This window comes from Macrotis lagotis, chromosome 4 (genome assembly GCF_037893015.1).
Source record: "Macrotis lagotis isolate mMagLag1 chromosome 4, bilby.v1.9.chrom.fasta, whole genome shotgun sequence".
Classification (NCBI taxonomy): domain Eukaryota; kingdom Metazoa; phylum Chordata; class Mammalia; order Peramelemorphia; family Peramelidae; genus Macrotis; species Macrotis lagotis.
Genome location: NC_133661.1, coordinates 153,123,529 through 153,145,723, shown reverse-complemented (window position 1 = coordinate 153,145,723; position 22,195 = coordinate 153,123,529). Strand labels below are relative to the sequence as shown.

Genomic DNA, 22,195 nt, shown 5'->3' with positions numbered 1-22,195 from the left:
TAGGCAACAGTTATAATTACAATAATTAAATTATTTTAGAGAAATGAATATTCTAGTAGCAGAGACCTCAAGGATTCTTGGCTATAACAGGTAACTTTTTCACCAGACTGAAGTCCTCTGGTTAGAGACAAAGGTTATTCTGACATGATTTGGAGGAATAATTGTTAAAGTCAAATTATCCATAAAGTACTGGAGTCACAGGATTCCAATATGGTTGAGCTTGCATTAGGAATGAGGCAATTTTGGTTTGAGTCCTAGCTCAGCTATTCAAAATTTAGAGCCTCTCTCATCTATATGAATTGGATTATATAAGCTATAAGGTCCAACTCTAAAATTATGATCCTTCAAAACTCATCAAAACATGAAATTGTACCACAGCCTAGCAAGGTATCGATTAAAATAGACTGCAAGCTGTCACTGCTAAATGAATGATCTTAAAACGAACAAAAACTCTTCATTATTCTCAACCGATCTTAGGAAAATTGAACTAAAGGTCAAAAAAAATTGTAGAAAGTACTGAAAAGTTAGCTGTGTGGCCTTGGGCAAGCCACTGCCTTGCAAAAAAAACTTAAAAAAAAGTACTGAAAAGTATCTATACGTTTTTCTTTCTGAACACATTAAAAGGACTAAAATTGAACAGTAATTTATCAGCACCTGACCCTCAGGCAGGGGTTGCATTAGTTTTCTCATTCTTCCTCCAACTGGACGGCATTTGCATAGCGTGCACACCCGCCAGCTTCAATCCGGCGCATTTTCTGTAGCCTCGCACTACAACTCCCAGCAGGCCGCCCGTCTTGCACGCGGGACGCGGAAGGGCGTCCTCCTCTGTGAATGGCCCGGCGGGATTTGTAGTCCCTAAAGCAGAGTGGCGGGTTCGGAGGTCGCGTGCGCAAGTCTCCGCCCACTTGCCTTCTCCTCCACCTCACGTTCACCCACGTCCCCCGCCCCGCCCCGCCCCCGGCCTCCCAGGGCGCAGGCGCGCGCACGCTCCCGGGCCCGGTGGGCGGGAGGGGGGTGGGGGGAGGAAGGGAAGGGGGGGGTGTGGTTAGCTCTCTCCCCGGCGGAGCCGGCGCTGCGGAGCGCCCAGAGCGGGGCGGCGCGGCCTAGTGACGGAGCGAGCGGGCTGTGCGCTGAGCGCGGGGCGGCCCCAGGTGGCCGGAGCCCAGGCGGAGCGGACGGCCGGAGCGGGGAGGAGGCCAGGCCCGGGAAGCGGCGGCGGCGGCGGCGGGGCGGCCCCGGCCTAGGCCCGGCGGAGATGTCCGGCTGCTGCGCCTGTACCTGCGCGGCCGCGCGACTCATCACCGCCTCGCTCGGCTCCGCGCACAGAGGTAACAAAGTAGTCCCTGCGGCCGGGCCTGCGGCGGGAGACTCGCCCTCCCCCGGACCAGTGTGCCCGGATGACAGCGAGGGCGAGCGGGCTTGTCCGGGCCGGGAGTGTGGGGGGCGCTCTGCCAGCTCGGGGGCATAGGCCGGCCCTGCCTGTCACCGTGTCGTGCCAGGCTGCTCGCGTAAACACGCCGACCCCGTGACCCCCGCCCGGGAAACTGATCCGAAAGCAGCCCCAAAAGGGGGGTCCTCCTGTGTGCCCGCGTGTGTCCGTGCCTGCTAGGGCGGTGGTTGGTCTGCCCGTGCCAGGGTAGCAAGCGGGAGAGCCCTCAGCAAGCTGGCTTATGTACCTGCCCCAGAGGGTAAAGGAGGCCCAGACCGAAATCCCTTCACTTCCTTCTGTTTGCCATCCTGGGATCATGATCTCTGTTGTTTTCCTTTTTTTTTTTAAAGTAAAAAGTTCTGGACACTTTTCTGTGGGATAGTTTTTGTTACATTTTAGTGTTAACAGTTGCGCAATCAGTATGATTAGGCCTGTGTTTTGCTATGTCTAAATTTGGTTACAGATAAGAAACTCCCCCTTCCAGGAATCAGTTTTGTAACTACAGGTAGTTCGAGTGCCTTGGATTTAGATTGGTTGGGAAAACTCTGAAAATAATATGGGGGTAGTCATAGAGGAAAATGGAGTTTTTGTTCATGAGTTTTAAAAAAAACTTCTGAGGATTGTCAACCATAATTAAAAGCATATTTAGGAATCGCTCTATGTTGCGGCTAATAATAACTAGCATCTGCATAATAACCAGATACTTATTTTTCTTTTGATCTTCCCAGCAACTCTAGATAAGAAGTGTAAGGGAATATTATCTCCATTTTACAACTGAGGAAACTGAGACATAGGTTAAATGATTCACCAAAGTCAACACACAGATTTTTAAGTATGACAGGAATTCTGTTTAGCTATAATACTAGCCCAGCAACCTTTCCACTGAGCCATTAGCATTACCCTTAATTTTTTGAAATATAGAATCTTAAAATTGTATTGGTAATAAACTTTTTAAAAATGTTATAAATAGTGTCCACATCATTATATCGTTGTTGAACCTTTCCAACTCTTTGTAACCCCATTTAGGATTTTCTTGGGAAAGTTCATTTTAGGGATCAGAAATTGAAGCTAACAGGTTTAAATCAATTGCCCAGGTTCGAATAGCTAGTAAATGTCTGATGGCAGGTTTTGATAAATCTTGTTTACAAGCCCAAGGTTTTAGCCACCACCTAGCACCATCTAGCTTCCCCCTACATGATGAATAGACTTTTATTTTCTTGATAAAACAATATGTCTGTTCCTATCTACTAAAATAATTTTTATAACTTTGATGCTAACTTCATTTCATTTTTCTGAAATACTAATGGAAGATTCTTTAAAGGCAGATTTGTAACTTCAGTAACTAATTGAACCTGTAAACCACAAATTTAATAAGTTAATATTATGATTGGGGAAAGCATAAGGAATATGAAGTAGTGAACTCAGTAAAGTATACTTCATTTCAGATGCCCTGTTGATCATTTCAGACCTTTTTGATTTCTAAAGGAAATATGAAAAATGGATTATTTGGTAAATTGTTATGGCTATGACACCACAATGATCTATTTACATCTCCCACCAGAAAAAAGGTAGGCTGTCCACACATCTATAGTGTAGGCATGTCAGGAGTAATGTTGCCAAGATCAACATGGTTATGTTTAAAACCGAACCACAATGCTTCATAATCTTTTTTTAAAATTTTTTTTAATGCTTCATAATCTTGATGTTATTTGATAACTGATTTGCGATACTGTTTCTGTAGACCAGTTAGGCCCTTATAATTTATTTCCACTAATGTCATGTTTTTACAGAACCAATTAGGTCAGGTTTTGACCAAAAGGACTATTTTTTTCCTTCTATCTCAACTTCTACAAAATTAAACTTATTGCTAAGTAAGATGTACAGAATTTTATTAGTTGAAATAAAAACCACAATTTTAATATTGTCTAGTTTTAAAATTAGTTTCTACAAATAAATTTGCTTTCTAAAATATTACTCAAACCACAATTCTCTCTTCCCAATCCTGAATGTCAATAATCTAGGTAAATACTTTTTTGTATTTCTGTGGTTTCATTTGCATAAGGAACATACTCTACCAAAGCAAAGTGGAGTTAAGTGACTTGCTCAGACACACAACCAATATAATTATGTTAGGCAAGATTTTAAATGAACCCAGCTCATTCAGACTCTAGGCTTTTTATTTTTTATTAAAGTAATATTCTATTTTCTTCTCAATTACATATAACAATTTTTTAACATTCACATAGTTAAGTGAAATATTTCCATGTTAGTCATGTTGTGAAAGAACAGACCAAAGGGGGAAAAAAAATCACAAAAAGTGAAAAATAGTATGCCGCATTCAATATTCAGACACATTATGAGTCCTTTTGGAATTGAATCATTGTATTTGTGAGAATATGAGTCTTAATTGATTATCATACAATATTATTGGTATTATGTACATTTATTTTCCTAGTTCTGTTTACTTCACTTTGCATTGGATCAGTTCATATTAAGTCTTCTCCAGGATTTTCTGAAATCTGCCTGCTCATTATTTCTTGTAGCACAGTAGTAGTAGTACTCTATCACAATCATATGCCCCAACTTGTTTGTCATTTCCCAATTGATTATCCCCTCAACTTACAATTTTCGAAACTACAAAAAGGGCTGCTACAGATGTTTTTATACACACAGGTTCTTCTTCCCACATTGGGCATAGTTCTAAACTACTCCTCGGAATGGTTGGATCAGTTTGCAATTCCACCAACAGTGCATTAGTGTCCCAATTTTCTCACATCTCCCCAACATTCTTCATTTTTGTTTTGTTATATTAGCCGGTCTGGTAGTTGTGAGGTGATACCTTAAGAGTTTTAATTTGCATTTCTCTAATCAGTGATTTAGAGCATTTTTTTCATATGACAAGATTTAATTTCTTTGTTTAAAACTGTAAGTTAGGCTTTTTGTGGTGATTGCCATTAGATAACCTGAAACTCCTCTGTTGCCCTTTCTTCTCTCATCAGAGGTCTCTGTAGCTTCTTGGGAATTAATGTTTAGATTTGAAGTTGCTCAGCTACTTTTGCTAACACACGTTTCTCAGAAGTTATAAATTAACAAAATGGATAAATGCTAAATCATCTCTTCTGTTGTAGCTAACCTGTTTTTCTCTTCTTGACAATTGCCTCTTGAAAACTTTGGGCTAGTTAGTGATAAACCAACAAATATTCTGGAACTTATTACATCACTGGGAGTTTGTTTGCCAGATGTTGAGTTTTGTGACCATGTCAGCTGGAGAAGAAATAAGAATGTGGTCTGCATTAGTTGAGAAAACCCAGATCATAGGAATTACAGACCTTTCAGAGTGTTAAAAACCAGAAAGAGATCTTAAAAGTTGAGAGCTTTTAAGTGTTGATCATAAAATTTCTTTCTTTTTTTTTTTTTTTACAACTTTTTTTTTTTTTTAGGTTTTTGCAAGGCAAATGGGGTTAAGTGGCTTGACCAAGGCCACACAGCTAGGTAATTATTAAGTGTCTGAGACTGGATTTGAACCCAGGTACTCCTGACTCCAAGGCCGGTGCTTTATCCACTACACCACCTAGCTGCCCCGATCATAAAATTTCTTTGTCCAATTTTGCGTTTTTTTTTTTTTTTGTGGAGAGAAAATGGAACATTTAAAAGTTTCTTGCTCAGTATTTGATTTCAGAACTGTTAAAAATTTATGTTATACACTAAATTATCTTATTTTAAATGTGTCCCTAGTTGAAAATTATATCATTCAATTGAACATAAGAGAGCAAGTGTGAAAAATAGGGTAAATCACCTATTCCATAACAGGAAAATACTTTTATTTGAATAATTTTAAAATGGCTACTCCAGTGTCCCTTTCTCTAAAAAAAAAAAATTAGAGTTATGTAAAAAGTAGCCTTGTAAAATACACAACACAATGATTCTTTATTTTGGTCTGTTTTGTCAAGTTGTAATTGTTTACATTTTCAATATAAATTAATTTAATTTCTCATAAAAACTTGTGGAGCTTATGAATATGAAATTGCATAGACTTGTTTGGTTTCAACAACAGGCTCTAGGTAATCAAAGAAGTTCCTTAACTTTCTCTGACTTGATTGAAGAGGGGGTTATTTATGTAGCCAAGTCACTTATGTACAGTAGCAGTTTGGATGTTAGTGGATTACAGTTTAAGTTTAACTCCAGATTACAGGTAGCCTTGCTTGTTAAAACAGTGCTAGAGAGACTAAGAATTAGATTTCTGAAATTTAAAGAGAAAAGTTACATAAGCATGTTTAATAGGCAATGTTTTTTTGGTTGGTTAAAGAATTGAATAGTCACATAGTAAATTCTTTACCCGAAAGGTCAGACTTCTCTCTTTATAAAATAGGATATTTCTATTCATCAGGATCATTAACATGATTATTCTTCTTAAATCTCTATAGTGAGATTCCTGTGAAGGGTTTTAATATAACCTTTTTTTCCCTAATAACAGATGAACTAATATTAATGCCTTTCTGCAATTACCTTAAAACGTAAGTGAGAAAGAGGGTGTGAGAATATTTTTACTGGGAAAGAAAATACTTATGTTATAAATCAATAGGGTCTAGAGATGTTAATTATCATTTTGCTTTAGGGGTAATTAAATGTTTATATTAAAATAGTCAAAATTAAAAATTAAAAAATTTTAAATCACAAAATCACATTTACAATGATAATTTTATATAAAATTCTCTGAATTATGCTATTTCTTTTTTTATTTAATCTTTTTTCTAGACCCATTATGGATACTGATGGGGGGAGGGGGTGAAGGTAGGGAAGGAATGTTAATATTTAGCTTAAAGTTTATCTATATTTTCTTCCTAAAGTTTTTTGTTCAACATTAATAGAAGCATTTATAGAGTATTTACTCTGAGGCAAAGATAAGAATAGAATTACATTAGAACAGTGCTTTTCAAAGCTTGTTTGACAACCCTTTAACGATCTCAAATTATTGAATTTGTTATTTTAAAAATCTATTTGGATTATTTATATCTATTTAAAATTGGGTTAGCTAGCTGATACAGCTGCTATTAGAGCACTTCACCTAGAGTCAGCAAGATGCGATTCAAATTCAACCTTAGGCACTTTCTATCTATGGGCAAGTCACTTAACCTCTGCGTGCCTCAGTTTCCTCATCTAAAAAATAGGGTTAAAAATAGGCACCAACTTCTGGAGGGTTGTTGTGAGGATCAAAAGAGATGATACAAAGTTCTCATCAGTGCCTGACACTAAGTAATACTATATAAATGTTAGCTATTATTAAAACATTATTGTTTTGACCAAAGGGATCTTCTGCAAGGGTCTCAGGGATTCTAAGGGTTTTTTTTTTAGACCATACTCTGAAAACCACTGCATTAACAGAAAAATGAAATTAAATAGAAAAGAAAGCTCTTTTTAGTTGTAATATACTTTCTTAGACATAGAACAAATATCTGAAAACCTATTTTTCCCTTTTTTCATCCATCTCTTCATTGTGCAGGGGTTATGGTTTGAAAGGATCCCAGTCCTTTGTGTGTACCACTTGTTATGGCTGACCTTGGGCCTGACTCTTGGTTTTCTCATTTATAAAAAGAGGGGCTTATTCTAATTCAAACTCAAAAAGAAATAGAGTGACTAATTGTATGTAAAGATCCTTGTGGACCATATTAACTGAGAAAACTACATATTAACATTATCAATGTTCTGTTGTATATTCTATTAAATATTTCCATTACACCTTAATCTGATTCAGGCCTCTCTTGGGCTTGATACCTCTATCCTAGATGGGCCCTTTAAGGGCCCTTCCAACTCCAAATCTGTAATATTGATCCACTGTTCAGTTTAAAAGTTATTTACCAAGTTTGTTCTCTCTCTTTCTCTCCTGTCCCCCCCTCCATTCTCTCATCTCTTTTACCCTGTCTCTGTTTTTTATGCCACTGTACTAGGTTATTATCGAACCCTATTTTTAGGGCATAGAGATCAGGTTGCTAGAACTTTATGAACCTTTAAAAGTTTTTGGAAATTCTTGTGTAGGTTTGTACACCCTGGGAAATATGTTTCTCTCTCAACTCTTTTCAGGAATAATTGAATATAATTTACTAAAGTGCTTTGGTGGGTACATTGTTTTATGGGAAAATTTAGATTGAATAATATGTTGAAAAATAAAGAAGAAAACTGAACTTAGCATTTTAGGAAACCATGGACAAGAGTTGCATAGGATAAAAAGTTATGGAAGAGTAGTGACCAACCTATATAATCATGGATCTATAAGAATAGACTGCTTCTAGCCTTAATGGTTTTCAAAGTGCTTTCTTCCTGGTATTCTCATTTTAGAGTTATAAAAAGCTTTGAAAAACAAGTTACTTTGGTTAAAAATACTTATCAGTTCATTCAAACAATCAATTTGAGATCATCAGTCTTTTTTTTTTTTTAAAGGTTTTTGCAGGCAAACGGGGTTGTGGCTTGCCCAAGGCCACACAGCTAGGTAATTATTAAGTGTCTGAGACCAGATTTGAACCCAGGTACTCCTGACTCCAGGGTCGGTGCTTTATCCATTGCGCCTAGCCCCCCCCCCCCTTTTATATCTTTTTAACAGGTTATAGATTTGAATTTTCTGGATCAAGAGGAATTGCTTCAGTTATAAAAATTACAAGAGGAGAATGTGTTCCAAAGATATTTATACTTTTCAGAAATGTCAATTTTGGAGGTAGAATATAGGAGCCATTTGAATACATATCAGGATTATGATTTTATAGGGTGCTCTTCTCTTAAAAGTTGAGATTGATCCTAGCTACTTCATCTTCTCTGTAGCTTATTTCATAATTTGGCTACACACAGTTGAAACTAGCCTCTCCTTTATCTACTTCAGTGTTGTTTAGATCATGCCTAGCCCATTTTCTTTTTTTTTTCTTTTTTTCCTGGAAAACTTTTTTATTGTGAGTGAAGAAGCAGGGCAGCTGGACAGTTTAGATGATTCCAATCTTGTTGGCAACATCTAAAGCATCATAGTCTAGAGCAAGCTGGACATAGGCCTTCTCTCCATAAGGCCGAATCAGTGTGTTGACCTTCGCCACATCAATGTCATACAGCTTCTTTACCGCCTGCTTGATTTGGTGCTTGTTGGCCTTGACATCCACAGTGAAGACTAGGGTGTTATTATCCTCAGTCTTTTTCATAGCAGACTCAGTGGTCAAGGGGAACTTAATGATGTGATCAAGCGATCACATATGACCAGTATGATCAAGTGATCAAGCTTGTTTCTCTGAGGGGCACTTTTCCAAGGGTATTTTTCCTTCCTTCGAAGTCTTAGTGTCTTGGGTCTCCAGAAGGTTGGGGAGGTTCAGATCTTCTTTTTGTGGCTGTGGACGCCCTTCAACACTGCCTTCTTGGCCTTCAAGGCCTTGGTCTTGGCTTCTGTCTTGGGAGGGACAACGGCTTCCTTCTTGGCCTTCAGCACCATCTTGAGGGAAAGGGTCTTCCGCATGCTGCTTCTCACAGGCCTCTAGCATTCCCTAGCCCATTTTCCACAATAGGCCTATGTCTGAATGAAGTCTTTACTCCTCAACTTCCAGTGTCATTGACCCAGCACTGAGTTGACTACATCATTCTTCCAACTTGTTCTGAACCTAGTTTTTTTTATGTCAACTTTATTATCCTTGGGGTTTATTTTTTTTCCTTTATATAAATATTTTAATTTTTCCTTTTTTGCAAGATGCATTTTACAATTTTTCTCCCTTCCTCCCCCCCCCCGACAGAAAGCAATCTGATATAGGCTTTACATTTGTAACCATGCTAAACATAGGTTGATATTGAACGTGTTGTTAGAGAAGAATCAGATCAAAAAGGAAGAAAGAAAACATTAGAGATAACAAAATGACATAATACCTAAGACAACTTTTAAAAATCAAAGAAAATAAACTTTGGTCTCCATTTAAATTTCACAGTTCCTTCTCTGGATATTGATGGTATTTTCCTTTAAAATTGTCTTTGATTTATTGTACAACTGAAATGAATGAACAAATCCATCATGGTTGAAGAATACCCCATGTTGTTGTTAGCATGTATAATGTTGTTCTGGTTCTGCTAATTTAGATTCATTGTTAATGCTGCATCTCTAATGTTATTTCTCTTTTGTAGGTTAACTGGTTTGTTTGTTCTTTCTCCCCCAGGTATTTCTTGTGGACGAAGTCACTTCCCAGTCTTAGGAAGGCTGGGGACTTTTGAAACACAGATTCTTAGAAGAACTCCTTTTAGAACTTTTTCAGAAACACCAGCATACTTTGCTTCAAAAGATGGGACTAGCAAAGATGGTTCTGGAGATGGAAATAAGGTAGTCATTATACCTTTAATAATATATTTAAAACACCACTTTTTTTTTTTTTAAGTTTTTGCAAGGCAAATGGGGTTAAGTGGCTTGCTCAAGGCCACACAGCTAGGGAATTATTATTGTCTGAGGCCGGATTTGAACTCAGGTACTCCTGACTTCAGGGCCGGTGCTCTATCCACTGCTCCACCTAGCTGCCCCATAAAACACCACTTTCAAAAAAAACTTTAAACTGTGTGTTGGTATGTGGCAGTCTGGTTCCTTGGTAGGTTTTGCCTTTTTTGGTTTCTGAAGCACAATATAATTTATTGATAGATAATAGTTACTGGATGCTCAGTATAATATTATATTAATATGCAGTGTTTAACCTATACATGAATTTTAATTAAATTAATTAACCTAAGCATGAATTTTAATATATATTAAAACATAATACCCCAGAATGATAGAGAAATTGAGATCTAAGTGAAATCTATTTGCCCAGTCAGTGATATTATTTGTTATATTCTGATTTTTTCTTCTTTTTGGGGGAGATATTTGGGGTTAAGTGTCTTGCTCAGAGTCACACAGCTACATCTGAGGCCAGATTGGCACTCATATTCTCCTGACCACTTAGCTGCTTAGAATATTCTGATTCTTTGCATGGGATATCTGTGCTTAAGGCCATCATCTCCTAGCCTACTACAAATAAGTTAATCCTTTCATCTTTTTGGTCTTCATTTAAACTCCACAGTTCCTTCTCTGGATATAGATGATATTTTATCTTTTCATCTTTTCTTTCTTTTCATCTTTCTTCTTTTCTTATTTATTGAGTATTGTGTAGTGTGATTTTTTTTTTTTTGCATGTTATCCAGGTAACTCTTTAGCTAGCAAATAGGATAATAGCATTTTTCCCTTTGGGAGCATATTTTCCTTGTGATTTTTTTTAAGGTATTATACTTTGAAAAAAAATTACTGTCACTTCTCAATATTGTCCTTCATACTTCTTTATAAAAAAGAAAATTAAGCAAGCAAAACAAACGTGTGTGTGTGTGTGTGTGTGTGTGTGTGTTTGATAACATATTCAGCATTCCCCATCCCTGCTGTTACAACCTTTGTTGGGAAGGGAAGAGAGGAGGGTGCGTTAGAGTTCATAAGTCTTCTACAGTCTAGAATGGTCATTATAGTCCTCAGAATCCTACTATCTTAATATTATTTTCTCTCATATTGTGTATTATATTTGTATTTTTGTATGCCTTTCCAAGATTCTCTGAATTCATTTGTTTTTTCTTATAGTTTAGTAATATTTCCTAACCTTCATTTATCACAATTAGTTCGGCTTTTTCCAAAATATTGAACATCTACTTTGTTCCCTGTTTTCATTATCACAAAAAGTCTTGTTAATAGAACTTTCAAAAAATTATTTATGTCCTTTGGACTTGTAATTTTTTTAATAGCACCAAAATTTTCCCCCGTATCTATCCCACTCAATCTCCTCCCAAACTACTATAGCAGTATTTTTTAAAGAGAAAAAAAAATCAGCAAAATTGATAAGTACAAAGTCTGAAAATATGTGCAATTTAACACAGTTGTGGGCTTTTTGACCTCTGCAAAGGGGTAAGGGCATTATGTATCTCTTATATGGAGCTATGTAATTTTATAATTATAATTCTTTGTAATTTTGCATTACTCAGTTTTGCTTTATCTTGTGATTTTTTTTACATTGTTGTAGTCATGTGTAATTATTTTTGGGCTCTGCTTTACTTTATCAGTTCATAGTTCTTTTCAATTTCTGTATTATTCAGTTGGTCATTTCTTATAAGCAAAATAATAATCCATTTCATTTATGTACCATTGTTTGTTTAGCCATTACCCCAGTTCATGGGCATTTACTTTGTTTGCAATTCTTTGTCATCACAAAAAGTGAATCCTGCTAATATTTTGGTGTATGTAATTAAAGTTTTTCTTCTTGTCAATGGTCACCTTAGGATATAATCCTAATCATGGAATCTCTCTGGTCAAAGGGTACAGACTTTAGGCACTTGGCTGATTTTTTTTTTTTTTTAGGTTTTTGCAAGGCAAATGGGGTTAGGTGGCTTGCCCAAGGCCACACAGCTAGGTTATTATTAAATGTCTGAAGCCGGATTTGAACTCAGGTACTCCTGACTCCAGGGCCGGTGCTCTATCCACTGTGCCACCTAGCCACCCCTAGGCACTTGATTTGCCAAATTTCAAATTACTTTCTAAAATAGTTTCACTTACTCATAGCTTTACCAACAGTTTACTATCATATATTTAATTTCCCACAACTAATTGTACTTTTCACAAATTTCATTTTTCCTATATGTTGCATTTTGGTAAAGTTCTTTATTCTGTGATGCCATCTAAGGTTGAAGAGCAAAAAGCACAGTCTATCATGTTATCACTTTTGGCTCAACTATATGCATCAGTAATTGTCTACTAATAGTAACTATTCCTTTTCCATGTTTATTGATCTGTTCAAAATATTTAATTTTTTTTCTTTTAGCAAAAATCTATTTTTTCTTTACTTCACCTACCCTGCCCAACATAGGGGAGAAAAAGAAAAACAAAACTCTTGTAATATATATACATAGGCAAATTCCCACATTGACCTTGTCAAAAAAAACATTTGTCTCATTTTGCACTCTTGAGTTTGTCACCTTTCTGTCATGTGGTGAATTATTATTACTTACTCTGCATTAGTTCAATACAGGGCATGGTTCTGAATTTTTTTCCCAGTGCTTATTGAATACAATGACATGCTTTACAAATGAACAATACACAATACAAAGACAGATTATTCAGACAGTTCACACTTGCTTTTTAAACAGAATCCTGTTTGATGACTTGGAGATGGAAAAGCATTTGATATTTCCAATACAGTAATTAGAAATTGTATTAAATAGTAGCTAAAAAGTCTATACCTTTGACCCTGAGATCCCACTGCTAGATCTTTATACCCCCAAGGTCAAAGAGAGAAAAAGGTCTTATGTGTGTGAACCCATATGTGTGTGTGTACATATATTCACAGAAGCATTTTTTTTTTTGGCGGGGGGAAAGACTGGAAACATAGGTGCTTGTTATTTGGAGAATATATAAGTAAATTGTGGTATATTAGTGTAAAGAAATATTTCTGTGCTGCAAGAAAAATTGAGGATGGAAATTAAAGCCATGAAAAGCTCTAAATTGATACAAAAAGTTAAGAACCAGAAAAACAATATACACTGTAACTCCTACATAAACAGGAAGAAGAAAATGAAACAAAATCCAATGCAATATAATGATCAAGAAAAGTGTTAAGCAATTGTACTACTTCCTTTTATTGGAGGAGTGAGGAACTCTTGAGTGTGGAATGTTGCACATGCTATTAGAACTGACATGTTGATTAGTTTTGTTCAGTTCTTTTTTTTTTTTAAAGGTTTTTGCAAGGCAAATGGGGTTAAGTGGCTTGCCCAAGGCCACACAGCTAGGTCATTATTAAGTGTCTGAGGCTGGATTTGAACTCAGGTACTCCTGATTCCAGGGCCGGTGCTCTATCCACTGTGCCACCTAGCCGCCCCGAGTTCTTCTTTTAAAAGAACTTTTATTATAAGTAAATGCTTACTTGACTGAGGAAGTGGAGGAATATATTCAGAAATGAATGTGATTATAAAAAAATTAGTGAAAATAAAATAATGACATTGAAAGGCCTAATGAATAACAATCAGATTGTAATACTTCATAGTTATGCTAACATATTCAAGAGCTAGAAATGAACTAAAAATATTAGTATATTGTACAATATTAGTATAAACATTGTATATTGTCAAGCAGAATATAAAATTGCATGAAATGAAACTTAACAATTTTCTCTTCTACAAACATTAGAAACCAGTGAGTGAGGGAGGCAGTAAAAAATCAGGCTCTGGAAGTTCTGGGAAAGGAGGAAACCAGCTGAGATGTCCAAAATGTGGCGATCTGTGCACACATGTAGAGACTTTTGTGTGTAAGTATTAATATATTATTGCCTTTTAGTATTCTTCCCTCTTTCCTACTATAATTTCTATAAATTAATTGGGGTTATTTAGTAACTAGAATTGTTTCTTCCTTCTTACATGTATTTCTTATAGTATTTAAAATAGTATTGCAAATACTTAAAATGTATAGTTGTCATAATTGTTGTATAAAGCAGAGTTGCCAAACTTCTCCCAGTTGTACCATATTATAGTGTAATTGCCATATATTTAACAAAATAAATACAAATAGGGGGCAGCTAGGTGGCAAAATGGATAGAGCACCGGCCCTGAAGTCAGGAGGACACGAGTTCAAATTCGACCTCAGACACTTAATTATCTAGCTGTGTGGCCTTGAGCAAGTCACTTAACCCCATTGCCTTGCAAAAAAAATTTTTTTTAAATACAGTACACCTGGTTGTTTAGTCAACATGTGATGACCAGGATTCTGATTCCTTTTTGAATTTAACACCACTGGTATGGAGAATAATTTTAAAACCTTGGTGATTAACTTTATTTTTGACTGATTTTTTTTATTAGACATATAAAAGCATAATAAGATTTGCCTTTAAGACAAGAATACATTTAAGTAAACTTTTTCTTTAAATAAGCATAACTGAATACTTGTGTACAAGAAAGCACTGATACATTTTTTGGGGTGGGGCAAATACAAATGAGGTATGCTGTTTGGAGCCTCCAAGGAATTTTAAATTAGTTGGTGAGATATAAAGCATATATGAAATATAAAGTAGTTTGTAATAAGTGACATAAAGGTAGTATGGGGAGTAGGAAAATGAATACTTATTGCTAATGAGTAAAAAAAAATCCATATCATATCATGTCATTTGAAATATCCAAATGCAAAGGTGCTATTACTCATGTTATTTCCTGAACCAAATGTCCATTTGTCAGGAGGACTTAAGCAGTTGGCAGTGATTCAAAAAGTGATTCAGAGGACACCACCCTCTTTACCCTCTTCTCCCTTTAATTGTTCCAAGTGTAAGAAGGTTGAAGGGCAGGATTGTCAAGTTTTTGAGTCTGTGATTATTAACAGGGAAAAAAATTTATAAGAATTCTTACCCACCACCCCCTGTTTGAAATATACCTGCTTCCAACATTTATGTTTTATAATTAATTCAGATTATTTTGAAACCTTTAAAACCATAAAATTCTTACTTGAAGAAAAAAATATTATATGAATTATACTTTTGCAATCTTAAAAAGACCCAGGTAATTAAAAAACCTCAACCCAAGGGTGGATCCTAACCTTTTCCTAAGTGAAGGATCTCCTGTGGAAACAAGACTTAGAATTCATTTTTAAGGCAACACAGAACTGAGTCAAGTGACATAATCTTCATCTGGGCCATGGATAATTTACCTAAATTTCTGCTTCAGTTTCTTTACCTGGAATATGAGGTGGGGAAAAGTTTAGATGATCTGTAAGGACTCTTCTAGAACTAATGTTACATGATTTTCCTTCATGAGATCAATATAAGAAGTTTTAACTTTTGAAATCAGTATAAGCAGTGTTTTCTTCCTATCTGATTTTGGAGGTATATTAGAAGAGATAGAGGAAAGATTCAGTATAAATGGATTAAAACTAGGATTATTAGATTCAGAATTATTCAATCTTTAATGGCAGGATTATGTAGTCTGTGGGTGTTTTAGCATGAATGTCTTTGCTAACAGGCTACCTTCTATGGGGGGGGAGCAAGATTGGGGGGAAAATTGCAAAATTCAAAATAAATAAAATCCTTCAAAAAATACAGTACAGCTGGTTTTTTAGTCAATATGTGATGACCAGGGTTCTGATTCCTTTTGAATTTAACACCACTGGTATAGAGACTAATTTTAAAACCTTGATGATTAACTTTATTTTTGACTGATTTTTTTTTATTAGACATGTAAAGGCATAATAAGACTTGCCTTTAAAACAAGAATACATTTAAGTAGACTTTATTTCATCAAATAAGCATAACTGAATACTTGTGTACAAGAAAGGTGTTGGTACTTTTGTGTGTATTGCTTTTTAGTGTTCTTCCCTCTTTCCTACTACAATTTCTTTAAATTAATTGCAGTTATTTAGAAACTAGAAATGTCTTTGTCTTAAGAAATTTCTTAGTTTCATAGATCTAAAATATGGCTCCTTATTTTTGAGTTAATTGTAAAGAAATTTGTACATATAATGGACAGTCAAGGTTAAAAATTAGAAATTCAAAAGAATATATTCCTAGATTGTTGAATTTTTTAAACTTGTATTTGGGAGGAGCTTTTTTACTCTTGTCCCAAATGGCAGCTGTTTGTTTTTGCTAAGACCTGTGAAACTTAGTCATTTGAAAAGTTAAGGAGTCATAGTGTTTAGTTATATAGTTTTAAACAAAATGAATTCTGTGTATATGTATTTACCCTTTGGTGGACTAGTCAACTGAGAGTTGGTGTTTTGTGGGTGGTTGACTTTAAAGAATAACAGTAAAGAATTAACCAGAAGATTTTCTTGCTCAAAACTATCCCCTTATGTTTCTATCAATTGCAACAGCATTGTTTTACACACCTTACTGTCAAAAGGAGGTTATAATAATATTTGTCCTTCATTTTCAAAGAAGACCACAACATCAGGGAGGTGATGTCATGACAAGCACATGAATTGGATTTGATTGCTATGGGGCTGTGCAAGTCATCAGCCACTCTTTCTCCTCTGGAATCACCTGGATCCAAGTGGCCAGATATGAATCAGGACAACTGGAGATGACCCTGAATGAGGCAAAAAGGGTTAAGTGACTTGCCCAAGGTTCACACAGCTAGTAAAAGTCAAGTGTCCAAAGCTGGATCCGAACTCCTGTCCTCCAGACAAGACCAGTGCTCTATCCATTGTGCCACCTAGCTGTCTTGTCAAAAGAAGGTAGAATGAAAAAGCGAAGAGGAGAAAGGACTCTTTATTTGTGGATGTTCTTAAGAGATCTCTAGACACCCATCATATCTTGAGTGAATCCATAATTCCTCATGTATCATTATTCTAAATTGGAAATAAGATAATATGGGAGTAGGCATTAGCTTGGAAGCATAGTAATGGAAGTTAAGAGTCAAAATTAAAGTAAAAATAAATAATATTTAACACATAAATTTGTTTACATTGTAAATTTATGACTAATAAAATGTATAACCTGTAATTATGTAGAACATTGTTTAAATTTCTAAATATTCTCTAATTAGCTTTAAGATTCAATTAACTTTTTTTAAAGTCCCTATTAAAGCTTGAATTTTAGAAGGATATTGTGGCCCATGTGACATTGCTTTCACTTTGTTATTAGGTAGAAAATTTTAATCCTTTGAATTAAAAAAAATTATTTTATCTTTTTCACTCAATAGAAATCTTATTTTTTTCCTTCCCAACTTCTCTTCTCAGTGGGGGGAAAAAAGAAAGAAAAACAAAACCCTTTTAACAGATATGCATAGTCAAGCCAAAACAAATTCCATCACTGAACATGTTTAAAAATAGGGATTTTACTCTATACCCCAATTCTGTCGCTTTTCTTTCTGGAAGTAGACTGTCTGATATTTCATTAGGATTCCTTAATATTCTTAAAATTTGATCTAAAAAGTTAAAATGTGGATATCCTCTGAAATGCTTTCCTTTTTCCAAAGTTTTAATGTTGTCTTCCCACTTTAACCGAAAAAAGGCTGTGCTGCATAAGCACTTCTTGTTTCAGTTCAGTTTCTTAAATGCCAGCTCACTGCTCTTTTACATCACATAGATGAACAGCCAACTAAATGACTGAATTCTCAGGGCTTCTAAATGACTTCATGGAGGGTGAATCTAGGATGACTAAATTAAAGTATAATTTCCTGGAAAAGTTATTCTTTCTTTGCTTTCTAAACTTTTGTTTAATTTGGAACTCCAGTGGCCTCCAGTAGCAAGTGTATAATTGTTTGGAATGTCAATAAAGAAATCTGGCAAGATCTGGCAAGCATATGTAGTCTTTGGTGCTATAGAAAAAACGGCATTGATGATTTTTGGAGAAAGATTTCTGAATAGACAAGAAATTTTGTATTTTTGTAGTGTTGTTTTATTATAGAATATAAGGTTCTTGAGAAGTCATTTCAAGGAATATACTTTAAAATTTTTCAAAATCATTAATTTCTCATTCAAAAATTTAATTCAAATATTTGAGATGTTAAAACTTCATAGTCTTTTTTCCCCCCTTAAGTGTTGTGTTAAATTAAAATCCATTTTGATACATGAAAGTTCAAGGTTTTAGTTCTATGATATCTTAAAAAGTTCTGATAATGGGAAGGGGGGAGGTACTATGACAGGTCCAAGTGAAATATAAAATCTACTTCTTCTCACTGTTATAATGAATATATTTTAAAATCCAGTTCTATCATTCTAGTTCAGCTAGAAATCCAATAATCTCTTGATAGTAAACAACAAGCTGTGTCATATTGGTGATGCTTTTTCCCCTTTGACCTAGTTTCCCTTAGACAAGAAAATTTTACTCTTGTATTCTTGGGCAGCCAGGATTTTTTTGTCACATAATCTAAGAACTAGGAGAAACTCTAGAAGTTTTAAAGTTCTGACATTGGTTACCTTCTAAATAAACAGGTGTTTCATTACAAGATGAAGGTAAGTTGCCTTCTAGAAAAGTTGTTAGAAATTTGGAAAAGGTTATATGCAAATTTGGTTGACTTTTATTTTTATTTTTATTAAGTGATTACTGTGTTCTCACCTTGTAATTTTAAAAAAGTGAATTCAAATAATCTCGAATCAATCAGATAAGGCTGTTGAAAAATTATTAAAATGTGTAAAATAAATTTTGAAAATTATCCTGAATCTTAGAATGTTTTCATAAAACAAAATTGATTGTTTCTAAACATTTGTCTTCTAAATTTGGAAGGTTTGCCTTTCTCATGATAATTCCTTTGAATTATTGTGTGAATATTTAAGTATGTTTGCTAATGTCTTTTCCCCCAAAATATGCAATGTAGATATTAATAGATAAATTTTTATTTGTAGGTTTCTCAGAAGAAAAATACCTAGAATTTGTCAGTATTGGCAATTGTTACAATGTTACACAAAGACACTAAGGGTAAAATTGTTGATTATCCAATTGCTATTGACACTGATGTTCTTGAGACCCTAAACCACCAAAACAAGAGTTGAAAGGAAAGAATAGAGGATATGGAAAGTAATAAAATCACATGGGTTTCTGACTTTCTCAAACCATGTAGACTAACACTGAAGTATTGTTTTAGATTTAGATTTTGTCTTTCTAAGGTTTTATATAGGTTCACAGCAGATGGTACTATAGTAAATGACTTATAATTTAAACATTTTTAAAAAAAATTTAAGGTAATGGGGTTAAGTGACTTGCCAAAGGTCACACAGCTAGACAATTATTAAGTGCCTGAGATCAGATTTGAACTCAGGTCCTCCTGACTCCAGGGCTGGTGCTCTATCTACTGCACCATACCAGCTACCTCCCTTATAATTTAAAATTAAGAAATCTTTTCTAGCATTCCTGATTTGCCCTTTGTTAGGTTGTAAAGCTCATCAGCCTGATTTTTTTTTAAATGTCATTAAAATTAGGTGATGAAAACTTGGCCTAGATTTACTGACATTTACTCATTGGTATTTACATTTATATTCTTGTTACTCTAATTTTAAATGTCATTGGTTTCTCTCTTGTAAACAAAGTGATTTTAGGTCAAAAGAATAAGAATTAGTAATGAAATAGTGAAGTAAAGATTGAAATAATTTTGGTTATTTGAAATTAGATGATTTATAAATGTTCACATTTCACTTCCTGGATTATATGCCTTTTGCATTTTTACAGGTGAAATGAGCTTTATTTGTACTTTGCTACTTTTAAAATTTGACAGCTTCAGAATTTCAACAGCAACTGAATAGTTAATGTTAGTTATTTACCAATGTCTGGTCATAGTGATTTATTTTCTAAACTACTACCACCTTATTTGTACTACATTATTTGGGCACAAATATGTCTTCTTTCTATTTATTTCCTCTTAAATGATTTTTATTAATTTAACATAATTCTTGGAGAAAAGATTTGCCAATGGCTTCATATTTGTTAGACCCATATATTTTTATACTTTGTATATTATTTTACCATGAACTAATAATTTTTCATTCTAGGCCTTTTTTGCTGCTAGTCAGTGGGCTATCAGGGCACTCTTGTCAGGGATACAGTTTTCATTTATATTGAGTCCATAACGTAAAATAATTGTTACTTGAATAATTTCTCTTATTTGCCCCTGTTCACCTTTTTTCTTTCACAGCTTCCACCCGGTTTGTGAAGTGTGAAAAATGTCATCATTTTTTTGTTGTGCTATCTGAAGCCGACTCAAAGAAAAGCATAATTAAAGAGCCTGAATCAGCAGCAGAAGCTGTAAAATTGGCATTCCAACAGAAACCACCTCCTCCCCCCAAAAAGGTATAGGTCTTAGTTTAATATTTGTAAGCATTCTGTCCTTAAAATATTCTATCCCCCAATAAATTTTAAGTCCATAGTGAATTCTAATCTTTAATAATGATAAAATATAGATAAGCCTCAAACCTTGGTATAGTAATCAGAATTATTGTAGATATTTAATATATAACATTTAGATGTTAGAAAAAATATTCAGATATTTGTGATCTCATCATAGTCACTGCATTCATTTGTTATAATTTGAATGCTTTTTCTTCTTAAATATTGCTAAAAACTCAAAACTGTATAGATGATTATTAAAGTAGCCTTATATTAAAAATAAATTTCATGGACCTTAATGAGCAACAGCTCTAATCCTTTTTATATTAGTTTTAGTCTATGGACCCAAGTAGATGATTTCCCCCTTTTAAAATGTGTGAATGAAATACCATATTTCACCTGTCTACAAATCTAGATTTTAAATTATGTATTGGAACTATTCCTTGGTCAGGATACTAGGGCCACATTATTTTCTTGTAACCCTTGTGTTATGTGGTTTTGGCTGTGGAATGACCTGGCCCTTTCATGGAGATCTTAGAGCCCTTCTCATTGACTGGGTGCCTCTTGCCTTCCTTCTATCACAGGGTGATCTTTTTCATCTCCAGCTTGTTTTTTCAGTATATTTCCCTGTCTACTCTTCCCTTCCCTCCCACTCTTTTCTTTCTACATCTTCCCCTATCTTCAGTGTTCATTAGTGGGCCTAGGGATTCCCCTATTCAGGTATTCTTTTATTTGATTTATAGATGTGACATGGTGATAAAAGTGTAGAAAAGAATTGTACTTTAATGTAAATTGTGAAATTAGGGATGCTCCATGTTAAATAGCAAAATAACAAAAAACCTTTAAGATTATCTTGTGCTAATAATCTATGTGGACTTTAGACATGATCTCAGATTAAACTTTAGGAGAAAATTTTTTTAAAAGGAAAAAGAATATAGCCATATTCAAAGCTGAAGAAATTTGCCTCTGTACCCTAAATTAATGATATAAAAATTGAATCTAATTACTTTTGTCATTCTATAGAGCCATAACATCTAACTAAGTTTTTTTAATTATCTGTCAAATTTTAAACGTCTGATTGATATATAGATAGATAGATAGATATAGATATATATAGATATATATAGATATATATTGCATATTTGGTGGTTATTTGATAGTTACATAATGCCTTTTTCTAGAAAATAGTTTCTAATTCTTGTCTATGTCTTTGTGAAGAAGGTAAGAGTTCATATAATTAAATTGGAAAAAGTCCAATTTATAGACTAAGTGTGAAAAAGCTTCATTTGTGTTGTTTAAATGTTTTTGTTTGCATTGATCTTTGTTTCTTGTACTATACATTGACCAAACACAAATAAAGTGCAAAATACCTTTTAAAACAAATACAAATTGAGCTCTTCAGTTAAGAGTTTTATGCCTCTGAATATAACCTAGTCAACTAGGTTAGCATTTATTTCCTTCCTGTTCTGTGCCAGGATGCAGAGAAAGGAATCTCTCCTACCTAATTTCATTTCATAGTTTCTTAATAAAGATTTTTAAGTAAAATATGCTTGATACTTTATACTATGCCTTTATTAAGTAAATTCTGATAATTTTTCCATTCCTGATCATTTCCTTCTCAGATTTATAACTACCTCGACAAATATGTTGTTGGTCAGTCATTTGCCAAGAAGGTGCTTTCAGTTGCTGTGTACAATCATTACAAGAGAATTTATAATAATATCCCAGCTAACTTAAGGCAGCAAGCAGAAGTTGAGAAGCAGACATCATTAACTCCTAGAGGTTAGTATTCTTGGTAATTTTTATAATTTAATTTCATTCTATTTAAGAGGTATTAGCTATTTATTTCCTTTGTCTTTTTTTTTTTTGTAAGGCAAACGGGGTTAAGTTTTTGCCCAAGGCCACACAGCTAGGTAATTATTAAGTGTCTGAGACCGGATTTGAACCCAGGTACTCCTGACTCCAG

General features: G+C 34.6%; 1 protein-coding gene and 1 pseudogene across 1 annotated transcript in view; one reads left to right on the top strand and one right to left on the bottom strand.

The window, feature by feature from the left end:
• Window positions 1-1,064: 1,064 nt before the first annotated feature.
• CLPX (caseinolytic mitochondrial matrix peptidase chaperone subunit X) overlaps window positions 1,065-22,195 on the top strand; it is a 45,819-nt gene continuing 24,688 nt past the window's right edge. Inside the window, exons 1-5 of the mRNA XM_074234409.1 lie at window positions 1,065-1,328; window positions 9,598-9,758; window positions 13,620-13,737; window positions 20,039-20,193; window positions 21,852-22,011. Coding sequence (XP_074090510.1) covers window positions 1,256-1,328; window positions 9,598-9,758; window positions 13,620-13,737; window positions 20,039-20,193; window positions 21,852-22,011 — 667 coding nt within the window. The 5' untranslated portion in view covers window positions 1,065-1,255. The remainder of the gene's footprint in view (window positions 1,329-9,597; window positions 9,759-13,619; window positions 13,738-20,038; window positions 20,194-21,851; window positions 22,012-22,195) is intronic.
• LOC141521643 (large ribosomal subunit protein uL23-like) lies at window positions 8,226-8,888 on the bottom strand (annotated as a pseudogene).